Here is a 15666-nt window from a genome sequence, read left to right on the forward strand (position 1 = left end):
TTTCTGTGGGAAATTATATTTATTAGTGTAGAATAGACCCAGAGAGTCATAGTAGGGGGCAAAGGACTAGACAGAGAGAGAGGGGAGGAGAGAGACAGACAGAGAGAGAATCGTTTGATATTCTTTAGCACCCTCCTGTGTTAAGGCATAGAAACTGCAGCCATACCATGTTAGTAGAGTAGTGGGTTAATCAGGTTGCCTATTGGTTTGAGTTGTAAACTTAAATTCCCTGTTCCTTATCTTTATTTTACTGCATGACACCACAAGTAGAGGTTTATGGGCCTACTTTAGTCAGAAAAGAGAGGTGCGGATGCCTGCCAGAGCATAAATGCAATTATCTGAAATTATCTTAAATATACTTTTTTCTTTTCTTTTCTTTTCTTTTCTTTTCTCAAAGCTTTCTCTACGATCTAAACCTTTATACCTTCTCCTTCCTGTTGCCTGCAGGGCAGGCTTCCTCACTGCTACTCTTTTGTCTCTCACTCCCCTAAACTTAATTGCCTTGCTGAGGCGCTACTGAAGGAGACAAATTGGTTCCTACCGGGGTGTTTCTCGAACAATAAGGAGAGCTTAACTCTGGATGTTCTGGGAACACCCACAACCTGCAGCTGCTTGCAAACTAAATCATTTAATAATCTAAACTTTCAGAAATGCATTCTATTGTTGGAGAAGATAAACATTTTTGCCAATATAGCTCAATAAACGCCGTACCCACAAATGTATTTGACAATGGTCTTATCTGTTTATAAAAATGAACATACCCTGGAACAGGGTTTCCCAAACTCGGTGCACATTTTGTTTACTTTTTTGCCCTAGCACTACACAGCTGATTCATATAATCAACTCATCATCAAGCTTGGATTATTCGAAGCAGCTGTGTAGTGTTAGGAGCGCTAGGGAAAAAAGCAAAACGTGCACACCTTGGGGACCCGAGGACCGAGTTTGGGAAACGCTGCCCTGGAAAAATTTACATTTACATCAGAATATATTAAATATATATATAGAGAGAGAGAGAGCAAGAGAGAGTGATAAGCTTAATTAAGGTAATTAAGGCCCCTATAAGGTCTGTGTTTATCATTAGGACTATTCCTCTTCTTTGTCCTTGAGATCTGCAAAGGCTTTTTTCACCATGAGGAACTGTGACTCTCTGTGAGAACGTTTCAGTTTGGCCCTGCGGTTCTGAAACCAAATCTGTGGAGAACGGGACAATGTCAACAGAGCTTTTAAGAACAGCCTTTATGGTGTAATTTTTCTCAACAAAAAATTAGCTTTAGTTTTAGAGCATGAAGATGCCTGTCTAGTAGGTTATTGCTGTAAGTACTCAGGCATTTTTTTTTTTTTTTACATGTTACATTGTAATTAACAGATTTTTTTATTTCATGTTTGTTACAAGAAGAAAGAGTCCATATTCTGTGTAATAACAAGAACTGCTGAAAGCTGTTCAAATGCAATTACAATTCAATAATCAAAGTAGAATCCCAAAACAATTAAGTTAGGCCTTGCAAAGTTGATTTACTGTTAAACAAATTTATATAAATTAATATCTTGTAAAGTGAGGCGATGAAGCGAATAGTTTTTTTTATATAAATATAATTGCATATATACACACTACCTTTAAAAAATGTAGTGTCACTTAGAAATGTTTTTGAAAGAAAAGCACACCTTTTGTCCATTAAAATAACATGAAATTGATCAGAAATACAGTGTAGACATTGTTAATGTTGTAAATGACTATTGTATCTGGAAACGGCTGCTTTTTTTATGGCATATCTACATAGGCGTACAGAGGCCCATTATCAGCAACCATCACTCCTGTGTTCCAATGGCACGTTGTGTTAGCTAATCCAAGTTGATCATATTAAAAGGCTAATTAATCATTAGAAAACCCTTTTGCAACTATGTTAGCACAGCTGAAATCTGTTATTCTCATTAAAGAAGCAATAAAACTGGCCATCTTTAGACAAGTTGAGTATCTGGAGCATCAGCATTTGTGGGTTCGATTACAGGCTCAAAATGGCCAGGAACAAATAACTTTCTTCTGAAACTCGTCAGTCTATTCTTGTTCTGAGAAATCAATGCTATTTCATGTAAGAAATTGCCAAGAAACTGAGGCTCTCGTACAATGCTGTGTACTACTCCCTTCACAGAACAGCGCAAACTGGCTCTAACCAGAATAGAAAGAGGAGTGGGAGGCCACGGTACACAACTGAGCAAGAGGAGGGTCTAGTTTGAGAAACAGACGCCTCACAAGTCCTCAACTGGCAGCTTCTTTAAATAGTACCCTCAAAACCAGTCTCAACGGCAACAGTGAAGAGGCAACTCCGGGATGCTGGCTTTCTAGGCAAAGTTCCTCTGTCCAGTTTAAATTTAAAAAAATAAAATAATGTTTTAACCTTTATTTAACTAGGCAAGTCAGTTAAGAACAAATTCTTATTTACAATGATGGCCTACTGGGGAACAGTGGGTTAACTACCTTATTCAGGGGTGCTGTTTGCTGTTGTTCTGGGATTGATTTGCACTTTTCGCACCAAAATACATTCATCTCTAGGAGACAGAACGCGTCTCCTTCCTGAGCGGTATGACAGCTGTGTGGTCCCATGGTGTTTATACTTGCGTACTATTGTTTGTACAGATGAACGTGGTACCTTCAGGCGTTTGGAAATTGCTCCCAAGGATGAACCAGACTTGTGGAGGTCTACAATTATTTTTCTGAGGTCTTGGCTGATTTATTTTGATTTTCCCATGATGCCAAGCAAAGAGGCACTGAGGTTGAAGGTAGGCCTTGAAATTCATCCACAGGTACACCTCCAATTGACTCAAATGATGTCAATTAGCATATCAGAAGCTTCTAAAGCCATGACATCACTTTCTGGAATTTTCCAAGCTGTTTAAAGGCACAGTCAAATTTGTGTATGTAAACTTCTGTCTGACCCACTGGAATTGTGATACAGTGAATTATAAGTGAAATAATCTGTCTGTAAACAATTGTTGGAAAAATTACTTGTCATGCACAAGCAGATGTCCTAACCAACTTGCCAAAACTATAGTTTGTTAACAAGAAATTTGTGGAGTGGTTAAAAAACGAGTTTTAATGACTTCAACCTAAGTGTATGTAAACTTCCGACTTCAACTGTATATAAATTAACATGAATCAAATTAATTGTTCAAAAACTTGTATTTGATTTATTTTTCATATTGAACAGTAAATTAACTTTGTTAGGCCTCAGGGTAAAAACATCCCCATTTTAAATGTAATTTCGAAACAGTTAATTTTAGGCCTACCTGTATTCTATCCACATCCAGATGTAACCTTTGTGCCAGTTCATCTCTGATGTCAATACCCGGATATGAGTTGATGAGAAACACACTCTCCAAGACTTCAATCTGCCCCCCAAGAAGAAATCATATCAATAAATCATATCAATCAAATTGTATTTCCATGAAAACATCTGTCACAAATTGATACACATTTAACACAAATGTATATACTGATAAATGTAAATACTGATAACTGTAACCCTGCAGCAAAATCCCACAGTTATGACATCGTACAAACAAAATGTTGGTAAAATAAAACACTAACTGCCCTTCGGCCGATATATAGGCTATCTACAATAAATATGTTATTAAAATGTTTTGTTACTGATGCACCATGATGGAGGCATGTGAACACTGCGCATATCTGTGCATGAAACATTTTTTTTTTTTTTTACCTGTGTGCTACTGAATGCCGTCCGCGGCCTGCGCCCAATGTACCAGTTTAATGTTCTCCTGTAGGACTCCGTAAAGTGTTGTTTACAGTTGAGCTTCTGTTCTTCTACTGTCCCCTTTATCTCTGCGGAAGGCTCCGATGGTCTATTGACTATGGTGTGACTTCTCTGTTGCGTTGGTTCCAATTCTGAAAAACACCAGACAAAACCTAATATAACTCCACAGACAATGACATACGTTATTATCAGAATTTACTTGAGAGAAATAAATAGTGTTTTACCTGTCCAAGGTCGATACAGCTTCACAGACACATTTTGTAGGCCTGGCCTGTCCAAATTCAACCCAAGGATGCTGTCTATGGTGAAAACTGGCTTTGCGTCAACCAGCCTGATCTGGCAACTAACGGTAGGTGCAGCCATACTGTCAACCAACTCTCTTCTGAAAAGTTACTGGCCTCTGAATGCTGGCTGCTCAGGTGACGACTTAAACGAATCGGGGATTTTCATACGTCACTAATTAAAATCAGAGGTTCTAAAAAGTTTAGCATGTGAATCGAATACCCCCCACCACTGGGCGCGATGAGTCGCAGGTTACCCGATTCAGATTAGGGGGGTTGTAAATAGACCTAGGCATAAAGGTGTTATCTCTTAAGGACAGTGGATTCGTCAAACGTAATATTAGAACTGAAACAAAAAAGCAATGCCATCCTTTTCTTCAAAACTACCAAGGTAGAAAATCAAACCCATTCCCACATGTCGCCAAACCTGGGCACTATTTTAGATAGGCCTACTGTCTGCAGGCATCATTATGCGGGACCAGTCAAGTATCACATAATTCCAATCCTAATAATAATCCTCTAATACTATTAGGTTTAATCCTGATGAATATTCTCTCATCCTGCCGTTGTGATGCATATAGGACGGTGAATTATGTTGGGGACAAACAAAAGCCGTCAAAGCGGCAGGTTGGCGTGTTGCTGGAAAATCGTGTGTAACATTTGTTCCTCCTCGAATCGACCTATTCAAAAGCAGATTAGTGCTCGCTCGCTTTAACGAACAGAACAACGGGAGCTTTAAACAAATAACTCACTTGTTTACTTTTCGCTCTGAATGGAACGGAGAGGATTTGGACACAAGGGACGTCAATGTGCACGGGCGCGCCCAGTCTTTTTGTTTTGAAAGAAGAGCAATACTTAATAGGCTACTCTAAGAAAGAATATGGTTTATTTGCAGCCTATAGGCGCCACGCACGCACGCACACACACACCACTTTGAACCAGGAGCGATAAAACACAACCCTAATCCTTGAATTAGTGTATATTTATTGTTGAAAAGCTATTTTAGGACACTGAAACAGTAATCACTGAAATATGTACATTAAATAGGTGCATATCCCCCACTGCATAAAGTACTAAAGTGCAGCCCCCCATATTAACATCTAGGTTACCCAGTTTACCACTCCCAAAACCTTTCCCCAAAATGGAAATAATAAATATTCTCAACCCTTCTGGGATATCACTTCTATTTATATAAACCAAATCAATTTCACTTTGTTGATATGGTAGTTGTATTCTCTATGAGCTGATCAAATTTGCAGTCAGAGCTCAGAACAAATTTACATCTGAGCAATGGGTAAAGGTCGGCGAACACCTCTGGAAATATGTCCTATACATAGCTTACATACGTAGTGTGCTTCTTTATACAGAAATTATCTGAGAAAACATACAAACCATTCCAATACATTACAGATTAACATACTTAACGGGTGAAAAAAAACAACACCTTAAAGCCACAGCCCTAAATTTAGCACTTTGTAATACAGTATTGTTCTTGCTTCAACCTGGCAGATGAATACATTGACACTTCAGGAAGAAGGTATAGCAATAAGTTGATTCATTCATGAGCATACCACTATTGGTGTTAGGGGTACAAGATCAACATCATCATCTTGAAACCAAAACACACTCGAAACAAAACATGGTTCATTCAAATGGTAGTAATAATGTTATGGAGGGAAAAAAAGAACTGACAAGGATGTATGTGACAATTATTTATCTTCATGATAGGATCCAAAGCACATGCAAACCTGTTAGCTAACGACGAGAGGCTGAGTGTAGACAAGGTCCCGAGGCAGCAAAGCATCCCCAAACCATCACACCACCGCCGAGAACCAGGGTTCTTACTGCGGAATGCAGTGTTAGGTTTCCGCCAGGCATAACGGGACCAATGCCGTCCAAAAAGTCATACTTTTGACTCATCTGTCCATAAATCATCCTTCAAAGAGTCTTGGTGATCATCCAGGTGCTTTTTTGGCAAACTTGAGTCAACCTTTTGGATGAGATGGGTCCTATTATGCCTGGCGAAAACCAAACACTGCATTCCACAGTAAGAACCTCATACCAACGATCAGGCATGGTGGTGGCAGTGTGATGGTTTGGGGATGCTTTGCTGCCTCAGGACCTGGACGACTTGCTTCAATAGAAGGAACCATGAATTCTGCAGGAGAATGTCAAACCATCCATCTGTGAGCTGAAGCGCAGCTGTGTCATTCAGCAAGACAATGATCCAAAACAAGTCTACATGAACATGGCTAAAAAGCAATACATTTGAAGTTTTGGAATGGCCTAGTCAAAGTCCAGACCTAATCCCAATTGAGATGTTGTGGCAGGACTTGAAACGAGCAGTTCATGCATGAAAACCCACAAATGTTGCTGAGTTAAAGCAGTTCTGCAGGCAAAAGTGGGCCAACATTCCTCCACAGCGATGTGAGAGACTGATCAACAACTACAGGAAGCATTTGGTTGCAGTCATTGCAGCTAAAAGGTGGCACAACCAGTTACTGAGTGTAAGGGGGAAATCACTTTTTCACACAGGGGAATTGGGTGTTGCATAACTTTGTTAATTAAATCAATAAAATAAGTATGACCTTTTTTTTGTTATTTGTAAACTCAGGTTCCCTTTATCTAATATTAGGTTTTGGTTGAAGATCTGATAACATTCAGTATCAAAAATATGCAAAAACAGAAAGAAATCATACTTTTTCACAGCTGTAGATTATAAACTGGGTGCTTCGAGCTCTGAATTCTGATTGGCTGACAGCCATGGTATATCAGACCGCATACCGCGGGTTTGACAAAACATGTTTTACTACTATAATTATATCGGTAAATAGTTTCTAATAGCAATAAGGCACCTTGGGGGGGGGGGGGGGTATACGGCCAATACACCACGACTAAGGGCTGTATCCAGGCACTTGGTGTTTCTTCGTGCATAAGAACAGCACTTAGCCATGGTATATTGGCCATATACCACACCCCTTCGGGCCTTATTGCTTAATTAGACAATATGTATACTGTTTACGCAAACAATACAGAAATCTATTATTGCAGTATTAACATGTGCAATGTCTTCCCTCCATATTAGTACACTCTATAATCTCTAACTTTTAGGAAGCCATAGTATTCAGTCAGAACTGCACCTGAATTTCCAAATAAACAAAACCAGAAAAGCATTATTTTTCTTCTTCCATATTATCTGACAGTATACTTCTATATAATTGCGAGTATAAAATACATGATCATTTACACAAGGTGGAGAATGATCCGGAAGGATTCTTTTGATTGTTCAGTCACATGGTTCTTTTTCTACTCTTCTTTTCTTAGCTTGTGGGGTCTTTTTTTTCTTCTAGTTTTTTATGTTATAAAGTATATATTTTTTGCCCTTTATTGATCAAGTCTATCTGCACTCTGAATCCTGTTCCTTCATTGACCAACAGTAGGAGCCAGAGGTGAAACCAGAGAGAGGCTGTGTTTGTGCAGGCCCAGGGTTGAGGAGCCAAGGTGGGCGTCTGGAGAGGAACCAAGTCCACCTCTAACTGTCTGTTTTCATGGGATACTACTTTGTGGTAACACATAGTCAAGCCTGTCCCTTGTAGCCTGGGTGTGAGTCTGTTTCTGCTCTCTTGCCAACTCCTTATGGAATTGTCATGCAATTGTTTGGTTCGACAATAACAATGGAGTAGGCAAAAGCACAAACAGATCTGGGACAAGGCTATGTCTCTCGTGGGTGTTTCCTCTTAACAGCACATTGGGGGGGGGGGGGGGGGGGGGGGGTAGCCTATCCAGCAGAGGATCAAAGCCAGCAGTTACATCGCTGATGATTTGCGTAAAAGTTGAACTTTGGCTCAACTTGGTGAAATTGTCCCCAACGGTTGCATGGTCTCCTCAAGTCACCTCTTCAAGTTGCCTTACTCCATTGAAAATGACTGACTTCCAGTGGTTTGGTCATCCAAAGTAGTATTCAGTGAAAGCCAACAGTAACATCTCTCGGTTCCATTCTGTTAGGCCTCTGACTCACCCTTCTCCCGCCCCTCCACTCCTGCATCGCTGTCCTCTGACTGGCTGTTGCTCAGCACCAGGAACTGTCCGTCAGTGCCAGCGGCAAGGGGGGTGGGGCGACTGAAGGCGGCAATCAAACGGCTCTGTTCCTCTAGGTCCTGTGGGTTCATGAAAATTCATTGATTAATCAAATCAATTAATCAAATCATTCAGTTTACTGTAACATCATTGAACACAGAATGTAATACAGCTGTGATTACAGACAAGAAACCGGCCAAGATAGGCGTTGATTTATGAGTCAACGAGAATAGGATACTATATTGTGATTTTGATTTGATTGACACCTTTTCTATCTGTTTCTGTTTACTCAGCTCCTCCTGCTGTTTCTCCTTGGCCCTGTCCTGCTCCTTCTTCTTCTCCGTGGCTTTGCGATCCTGAGTCAGCAAAAAAAAAAACCTGAGCAACGACGGTTCATCTTAACAAATGAATTCCACTAGAACAGAGAGTTCGACTTCTCACATTTCTTACCATCTCTGAGTGGAACGCTATCTGTTTGGCCAGCCCCACACTGTCACAGATCTGAAAGGAGGACAACACAACATACACTCGGAGATAACGAGAAATGACCATGGGTAACAGTAGACACACATGCAAATGTCTTCATTTTGCCACAACACGGAAACTATAAGCTGTTTTAACTGATAGTGCCATTACTACATAGACACAATATGCTTATTCCTGATCATAAAAAGACATTGGCATGTGTGGTGACCAGGAAAATGTGGTGTAACTATGCCCTTGTTACAGCCTTAAACTACTGGCTCTACCTACATATCATGGAATAAGAAAGGCTACACAGCAGAGCAGAATCTACCTTTTCCCCATCATTGTTGGACTCAAAGATGTAGCAGACAATGATTGGTCGTCCGTCCACCATGCCTTCTGCAGTCTGCAGAACAAATCCAAACAGACGCTTGTTCTCCTGGTGGGCAGCACACAACACCACGCTGGAGAGAGGGAACTGGGGGAGGGAGAGAGAAGGGGGGGGGCAGCAGGGAGAGGGGCAGAGAGAGAAGGAAATCAAGAAGTCACGTGAAACATCAAGTCTCGACAACCTCATGTATCTTGACAGTGATATTACATACAGTTAAAGTTGGAAGTTTACATACAACTTAGCCAAATACATTTAAACTGTTTCATCAGACCAGAGGACATTTCTCCAAAAAGTATGATCTTTGACCCCGTGTGCAGGTCCTTTGCTGTTGTTCTGGGATTGATTTGCACTTTTCGTACCAAAGTACGTTCATCTCTAGGAGACAGAACGCGTCTCCTTCCTGAGTGGTATGACGGCTGCGAGGTCCCATGGTGTTTATACTTGCGTAATATTGTTTGTACAGATGAACGTGGTACCTTCAGGCGTTTGGAAATTGCTCCCAAGGATGAACCAGACTTGTGGAGGTCTACAATTTTCTTTCTGAGGTCTTGGCTGATTTCTTTTGATTTCCCCATGGTGTCAAGCAAAGAGGCACTGAGTTTGAAGGCAGGCCTTGAAATACATCCACAGATACACCACCAATTGACTCAAATTATGTCAATTAGCCTATCAGAAGCTTCTAAAGCTATGACATAATTTCCTTGAATTTTCCAAGCTGTTTAAAGGCACAGTCAACTTAGTGTATGTTAACTTCTGACCCACTGGAATTGGGATACAGTGAATTATAAGTGAAATAATCTGTTTGTAAACAGTTGCCAAAACTATAGTTTGTTAAGAAGAAATTTGTGGAGTGGTTGAAAAACAAGTTTTAATGACTCCAACCTAAGTGTTTGTAAACTTCCGACTTCAACTGTACAATCAATCAGTCACATGCCTACCCTCAGCCGTGTGACTTGTGTCTGAGGATCGATTAGCCTGAAAACAAAAACAACACACAGGATAAGTCTGTGAATTGAATGAATTTCCATGCCTGTATAATAAGGGTAAAGAGCTTGTGTCTCACTTCAGGCATTCACAGGTGACCAGCAGGTGAGACTCTGTCATCCTGAAGATGTTGTGTATGGCTCTGGCTGCTAGGATCTGTCTCATGGTCTCATAGATGACGTCAGAGCTGTCCGCATTCTGCACCTCCATACAGCCCAGGAAACGCGCAAAGAACAGCTGGTGCAGGATAGAGCCTGGATGGACACATATTGTCAATTTTCTTTTATTTTTCCACAGAAATTCATCTTTCGCTTTTAACCTGACCACCTGAGAGAGAAACACACACACACACACACACACACACACACACACACACACACACACACACACACACACACACACACACACACACACACACACACACACACACACACACACACACCTACCTTCACTCTCCTCAGCTGGTGTGCCTCCGGATTCACCAAAAGGATTGGTCCTTCTTTCAAAAAAGGGGGAGCAAAGAAACACACCCACATCTTAAGAACATGACTGGCACAGTGTAGTAGACTCAGAACTATTTTCCATTCAACACATACCATGGGTTAGTCCTGCCCCTATACATCGTTAAGGAAACCCTGGGTAGTACTGACCTTCCCAGTCCGGCAGCCTTCGCCCGTCCTGCGTCCTCCTCGCTGACTGGAGAGATGATGTCAAACTGGATGGGCGTGTTTGGAGCCACCAGTGCGTCCAAGGAGAGGACGGAGAGGGCCGGGGAGGCCGTCTCAGAGCCTGCCGAGCTCACACTGCTGGCCCGCGCTGCCGGTGGCCGCCCTTGTCTACACGGGACGGATAGATGTAGAGACGGATGGACGAGACCCAGGGAACAGAAAAGAGATGGGAGGTTAGAGAGATGGAAACGAGGGATGCTAGCCTCATTGAACATAAGAAAAAAGGTGTACTCATGAAACCTTTCACTACAGTAGGGTCAGGAGTTTTTCCAGACCATGTGACTAAACCAGGAAAAACACTTTTCTCCAAGTTACAGGGTGAGCTAGGCTAGTTATAGGCTGTAATGTAACCAAGCCTAGAGATTTTCGTAGTCAGATCAGGAAAAACTCCAGGCCCAAATAATGAAGTCTATGATTGTGTGAGGAGAGACGGTTCAGAAACCCACGTGCTCGGCCGCAAACTCTCATGCCTCTGCTGGAAGGAGGGAGACGGTGTCACAGCCTCAAGAGCTGATTGGTTCACTCTGGCTGCGATCTCCTGCCAATAGAAAGACGGCATTTCAGCAAAGAGGAAATGCGCTTGGCAACAGAGAGAAAGAGGGCAGATGAGATTCACACTAACCACATCCCATCCCAGACATCCAGCACTGGCTAGGTGAATGTCACACCATGGACACACACAGGGGTGTTGGAGCATTGCTCTATCTATGATAATATCAATCTAAATATAAAGATGATGCAAGCACAGGCTTTTCCAGAGCATAGCAAGATACTCACCTCTGGGTTCTCACTGAGATATATCCTCTTTGAGATGTTGTTAATCGTTGCAATCCACTGAGGGAGGAAAGAGGAGCACAGGACAGTGTTATTAAGAGATACCACAGCTACATTATACATTTATACAATACATAAACACATCCACAATACATTTAATTAAAACTACTGTCGCACCTCTTCACAATCCTTCCTGCTCTCTGCCTGCAAGATGGCCACTCTGAAACAAAGACCGAGCGCATCAGTAACGTCTGTGGAAATTCACATTTTCTTTTGTGACTAAGTTAGAAATTTTCAGGTAACAACAACACTTCATAAAGCAGTTATCGCTAGTTAAAAAAATTTAAAAAAGCTTTAATATGCAGTCAATTACTTCTTGCCGTCGAAGGATGTGATCTGGAAGCAGAAGCGTCGGTCCTCACAGTCCACGGCCATGACGGAGCAGTTGTCTATATCCATGACAAGACCCCCCGCCACGTCCCCCCGCGCCTGGCTCATCAGGTTCCCTCCCTGGGTGAAGAAGTACTGCCGCTCCCAGGATGAAGACACTAAGCCCGTTTTACTTAGGAAACACATTTAGGAGTAAAAACATGGTAGAAACATATTGTCGTTCCGATTAAGGCATTTTGGACCGTATTCACTTTCACTAGAAATGAATAAAAGCATCAGTTTAAAAACAAGCAGGAGCTGCCCTACTGTTGCTTCAAATAGAAACGAGCAGACTTTTTACTTGATTTACTAACCCAGGTGTTTATTTAAAATATATGTTGGTCTTGAACTACAGTGTTGCAGGACTGAGGAAGGTCAGTTTGTTTGGCTAGGCAGTCATTTCTTACTTGCGAGTGTTGAGGTAGCCGGCCTTGCGTGTGAGGTTGCGGTTGACAGGAACCAGGCTGGGGTCAGGGTCGGGCATGTAGAGGAGGTCATTGGCCTGCTCCATATCCTGGATGGTCTGTTGCATCACATCCACCTCCCCGGCCATCTCCCTGCGGACACTGGACACAACCAAACACATTACACGCCCGGCCTTGGAAACAATATGACAATTCCACTTGGCCTCATAGAGGGCAAGATGGAGCTACCACCATTGCTGAAGACTATCCAATCTTTTCAGATCTCTACAAATCCCAAAGGGTTGGGGGATAGGAGATGAAGCTTACTTCTGAACACTGGTTCCTATGTCGGTGAGGAAGTCTTCCCACTGCTGGGTCAGGTTCTCTGATCCCAGCTTGAAGAAGCTGATCTGGGATATAAAGAAAGACAGACATGCTGGTCAGAACATATGCTCCAGCAGGGAGAGAGAGAGAGAAAGAAATACAGAGAGCGAGCGAGAGAGAGAAAGAAATACAGAGAGCGAGCGAGAGAGAAAGAAATACAGAGAGCGAGCGAGAGAGAGAAAGAAATACAGAGAGCGAGCGAGAGAGAGAGAGAAATACAGAGAGCGAGCGAGAGAGAGAAAGAAATACAGAGAGCGAGCGAGAGAGAGAAAGAAATACAGAGAGCGAGCGAGAGAGAAAGAAATACAGAGAGCGAGCGAGAGAGAGAAAGAAATACAGAGAGCGAGCGAGAGAGAGAGAGAAATACAGAGAGCGAGCGAGAGAGAGAAAGAAATACAGAGAGCGAGCGAGAGAGAGAGAAATACAGAGAGCGAGCGAGAGAGAGAAAGAAATACAGAGAGCGAACGAGAGAGAAAGAAATACAGAGAGCGAGCGAGAGAGAGAAAGAAATACAGAGAGCGAGCGAGAGAGAAAGAAATACAGAGAGCGAGCGAGAAAGATAAAGAAATACAGAGAGCGAGCGAGAGAGAGAAAGAAATACAGAGAGCGAGCGAGAGACAGAAATACAGAGAGCGAGCGAGAGAGAGAAAGAAATACAGAGAGCGAGCGAGAAAGAAATACAGAGAGCGAGCAAGAGAGAGAAAGAAATACAGAGAGCGAGCGAGAGAGAGAAAGAAATACAGAGAGCGAGCGAGAGAGAGAGAGAAATACAGAGAGCGAGCGAGAGAGAGAAAGAAATACAGAGAGCGAGCGAGAGAGAGAGAGAAATACAGAGAGCGAGCGAGAGAGAGAAAGAAATACAGAGAGCGAGCGAGAGAGAGAAAGAAATACAGAGAGCGAGCGAGAGAGAGAAATAAATACAGAGAGCGAGAGAGAGAGAGAAAGAAATACAGAGAGCGGGCGAGAGAGAGAAAGAAATACAGAGAGCGAGCGAGAGAGAGAGAGAAAGAAATACAGAGAGCGAGCGAGAAAGAAATACAGAGAGCAAGCGAGAAAGAAATACAGAGAGCGAGCGAGAGAGAAAGAAATACAGAGAGCGAGCGAGAGAGAGAAAGAAATACAGAGAGCGAGCGAGAGAGAGAAAGAAATACAGAGAGCGGGCGAGAGAGAGAAAGAAATACAAAGAGCGAGAGAGAGAGAGAAAGAAATACAGAGAGCGGGCGAGAGAGAGAAAGAAATACAGAGAGCAAGCGAGAAAGAAATACAGAGAGCAAGCGAGAAAGAAATACAGAGAGCGAGCGAGAGAGAAAGAAATACAGAGAGCGAGCGAGAGAGAGAAAGAAATACAGAGAGCGAGCGAGAGAGAGAAAGAAATACAGAGAGCAAGCGAGAGAGAGAAAGAAATACAGAGAGCAAGCGAGAAAGAAATACAGAGAGCGAGCGAGAGAGAGAAAGAAATACAGAGAGCGAGCGAGAGAGAGAAAGAAATACAGAGAGCAAGCGAGAAAGAAATACAGAGAGCGAGCGAGAGAGAGAAAGAAATACAGAGAGCGAGCGAGAGAGAGAAAGAAATACAGAGAGCGAGCGAGAGAGAGAGAAATACAGAGAGCGAGCGAGAGAGAGAAAGAAATACAGAGAGCGAACGAGAGAGAAAGAAATACAGAGAGCGAGCGAGAGAGAGAAAGAAATACAGAGAGCGAGCGAGAGAGAAAGAAATACAGAGAGCGAGCGAGAAAGATAAAGAAATACAGAGAGCGAGCGAGAGAGAGAAAGAAATACAGAGAGCGAGCGAGAGACAGAAATACGGAGAGCGAGCGAGAGAGAGAAAGAAATACAGAGAGCGAGCGAGAGAGAAAGAAATACAGAGAGCGAGCAAGAGAGAGAAAGAAATACAGAGAGCGAGCGAGAGAGAGAAAGAAATACAGAGAGCGAGCGAGAGAGAGAGAAATACAGAGAGCGAGCGAGAGAGAGAAAGAAATACAGAGAGCGAGCGAGAGAGAGAGAGAAATACAGAGAGCGAGCGAGAGAGAGAAAGAAATACAGAGAGCGAGCGAGAGAGAGAAAGAAATACAGAGAGCGAGCGAGAGAGAGAAATAAATACAGAGAGCGAGAGAGAGAGAGAAAGAAATACAGAGAGCGGGCGAGAGAGAGAAAGAAATACAGAGAGCGAGCGAGAGAGAGAGAGAAAGAAATACAGAGAGCGAGCGAGAAAGAAATACAGAGAGCAAGCGAGAAAGAAATACAGAGAGCGAGCGAGAGAGAAAGAAATACAGAGAGCGAGCGAGAGAGAGAAAGAAATACAGAGAGCGAGCGAGAGAGAGAAAGAAATACAGAGAGCGGGCGAGAGAGAGAAAGAAATACAAAGAGCGAGAGAGAGAGAGAAAGAAATACAGAGAGCGGGCGAGAGAGAGAAAGAAATACAGAGAGCAAGCGAGAAAGAAATACAGAGAGCAAGCGAGAAAGAAATACAGAGAGCGAGCGAGAGAGAAAGAAATACAGAGAGCGAGCGAGAGAGAGAAAGAAATACAGAGAGCGAGCGAGAGAGAGAAAGAAATACAGAGAGCGAGCGAGAGAGAGAAAGAAATACAGAGAGCAAGCGAGAAAGAAATACAGAGAGCGAGCGAGAGAGAGAAAGAAATACAGAGAGCGAGCGAGAGAGAGAGAGAAATACAGAGAGCGAGAGAGAGAGAGAAAGAAATACAGAGAGCGAGCGAGAGAGAGAAAGTAATACAGAGAGCGAGCGAGAGAGAAAGAAATACAGAGAGCGAGCGAGAGAGAGAAAGAAATACAGAGAGCGAGAAAGAAATACAGAGCGAGAGAGAGAGAGAGAAATACAGAGAGCGAGAGAGAGAAAGAAATACAGAGAGCGAGAGAGAGAAAGAAATACAGAGAGCGAGCGAGAGAGAGAAATACAGAGAGCGAGAGAGAGAAAGAAATACAGAGAGCGAGCGAGAGAAAGTAATACAGAGCGAGCGAGAGAGA

At 42.7% G+C, this 15666-nt stretch overlaps 1 protein-coding gene across 3 annotated transcripts in view; it reads right to left on the reverse strand.

Annotated features, from left to right (window-relative positions):
- Nucleotides 1-15666, reverse strand: part of LOC110527724 (DCC-interacting protein 13-alpha) — a 32194-nt gene continuing 16528 nt past the window's right edge. The window contains exons 9-25 of one of the 3 annotated variants that reach the window (XM_036983219.1): nucleotides 12628-12710; nucleotides 12304-12462; nucleotides 11841-12029; nucleotides 11645-11687; nucleotides 11471-11527; nucleotides 11140-11231; nucleotides 10616-10801; nucleotides 10412-10461; nucleotides 10045-10219; nucleotides 9920-9956; nucleotides 8922-9068; nucleotides 8576-8626; nucleotides 8392-8481; nucleotides 8067-8205; nucleotides 3714-3898; nucleotides 3283-3384; nucleotides 1-1191 (exon numbers count right to left, since the gene is read on the reverse strand). In XM_036983219.1, coding sequence (XP_036839114.1) covers nucleotides 1084-1191; nucleotides 3283-3384; nucleotides 3714-3898; nucleotides 8067-8205; nucleotides 8392-8481; nucleotides 8576-8626; nucleotides 8922-9068; nucleotides 9920-9956; nucleotides 10045-10219; nucleotides 10412-10461; nucleotides 10616-10801; nucleotides 11140-11231; nucleotides 11471-11527; nucleotides 11645-11687; nucleotides 11841-12029; nucleotides 12304-12462; nucleotides 12628-12710 — 1893 coding nt within the window. In that variant the 3' untranslated portion in view covers nucleotides 1-1083. Of the gene's footprint in view, nucleotides 1192-3282; nucleotides 3385-3713; nucleotides 3899-5012; nucleotides 8206-8391; nucleotides 8482-8575; nucleotides 8627-8921; nucleotides 9069-9919; nucleotides 9957-10044; nucleotides 10220-10411; nucleotides 10465-10615; nucleotides 10802-11139; nucleotides 11232-11470; nucleotides 11528-11644; nucleotides 11688-11840; nucleotides 12030-12303; nucleotides 12463-12627; nucleotides 12711-15666 lie in introns of those variants that run through there. The other 2 variants (XM_036983218.1, XM_036983220.1) reach the window with 2 other exon arrangements.

This window comes from Oncorhynchus mykiss, chromosome 7 (genome assembly GCF_013265735.2).
Source record: "Oncorhynchus mykiss isolate Arlee chromosome 7, USDA_OmykA_1.1, whole genome shotgun sequence".
Classification (NCBI taxonomy): Eukaryota; Metazoa; Chordata; class Actinopteri; order Salmoniformes; family Salmonidae; genus Oncorhynchus; species Oncorhynchus mykiss.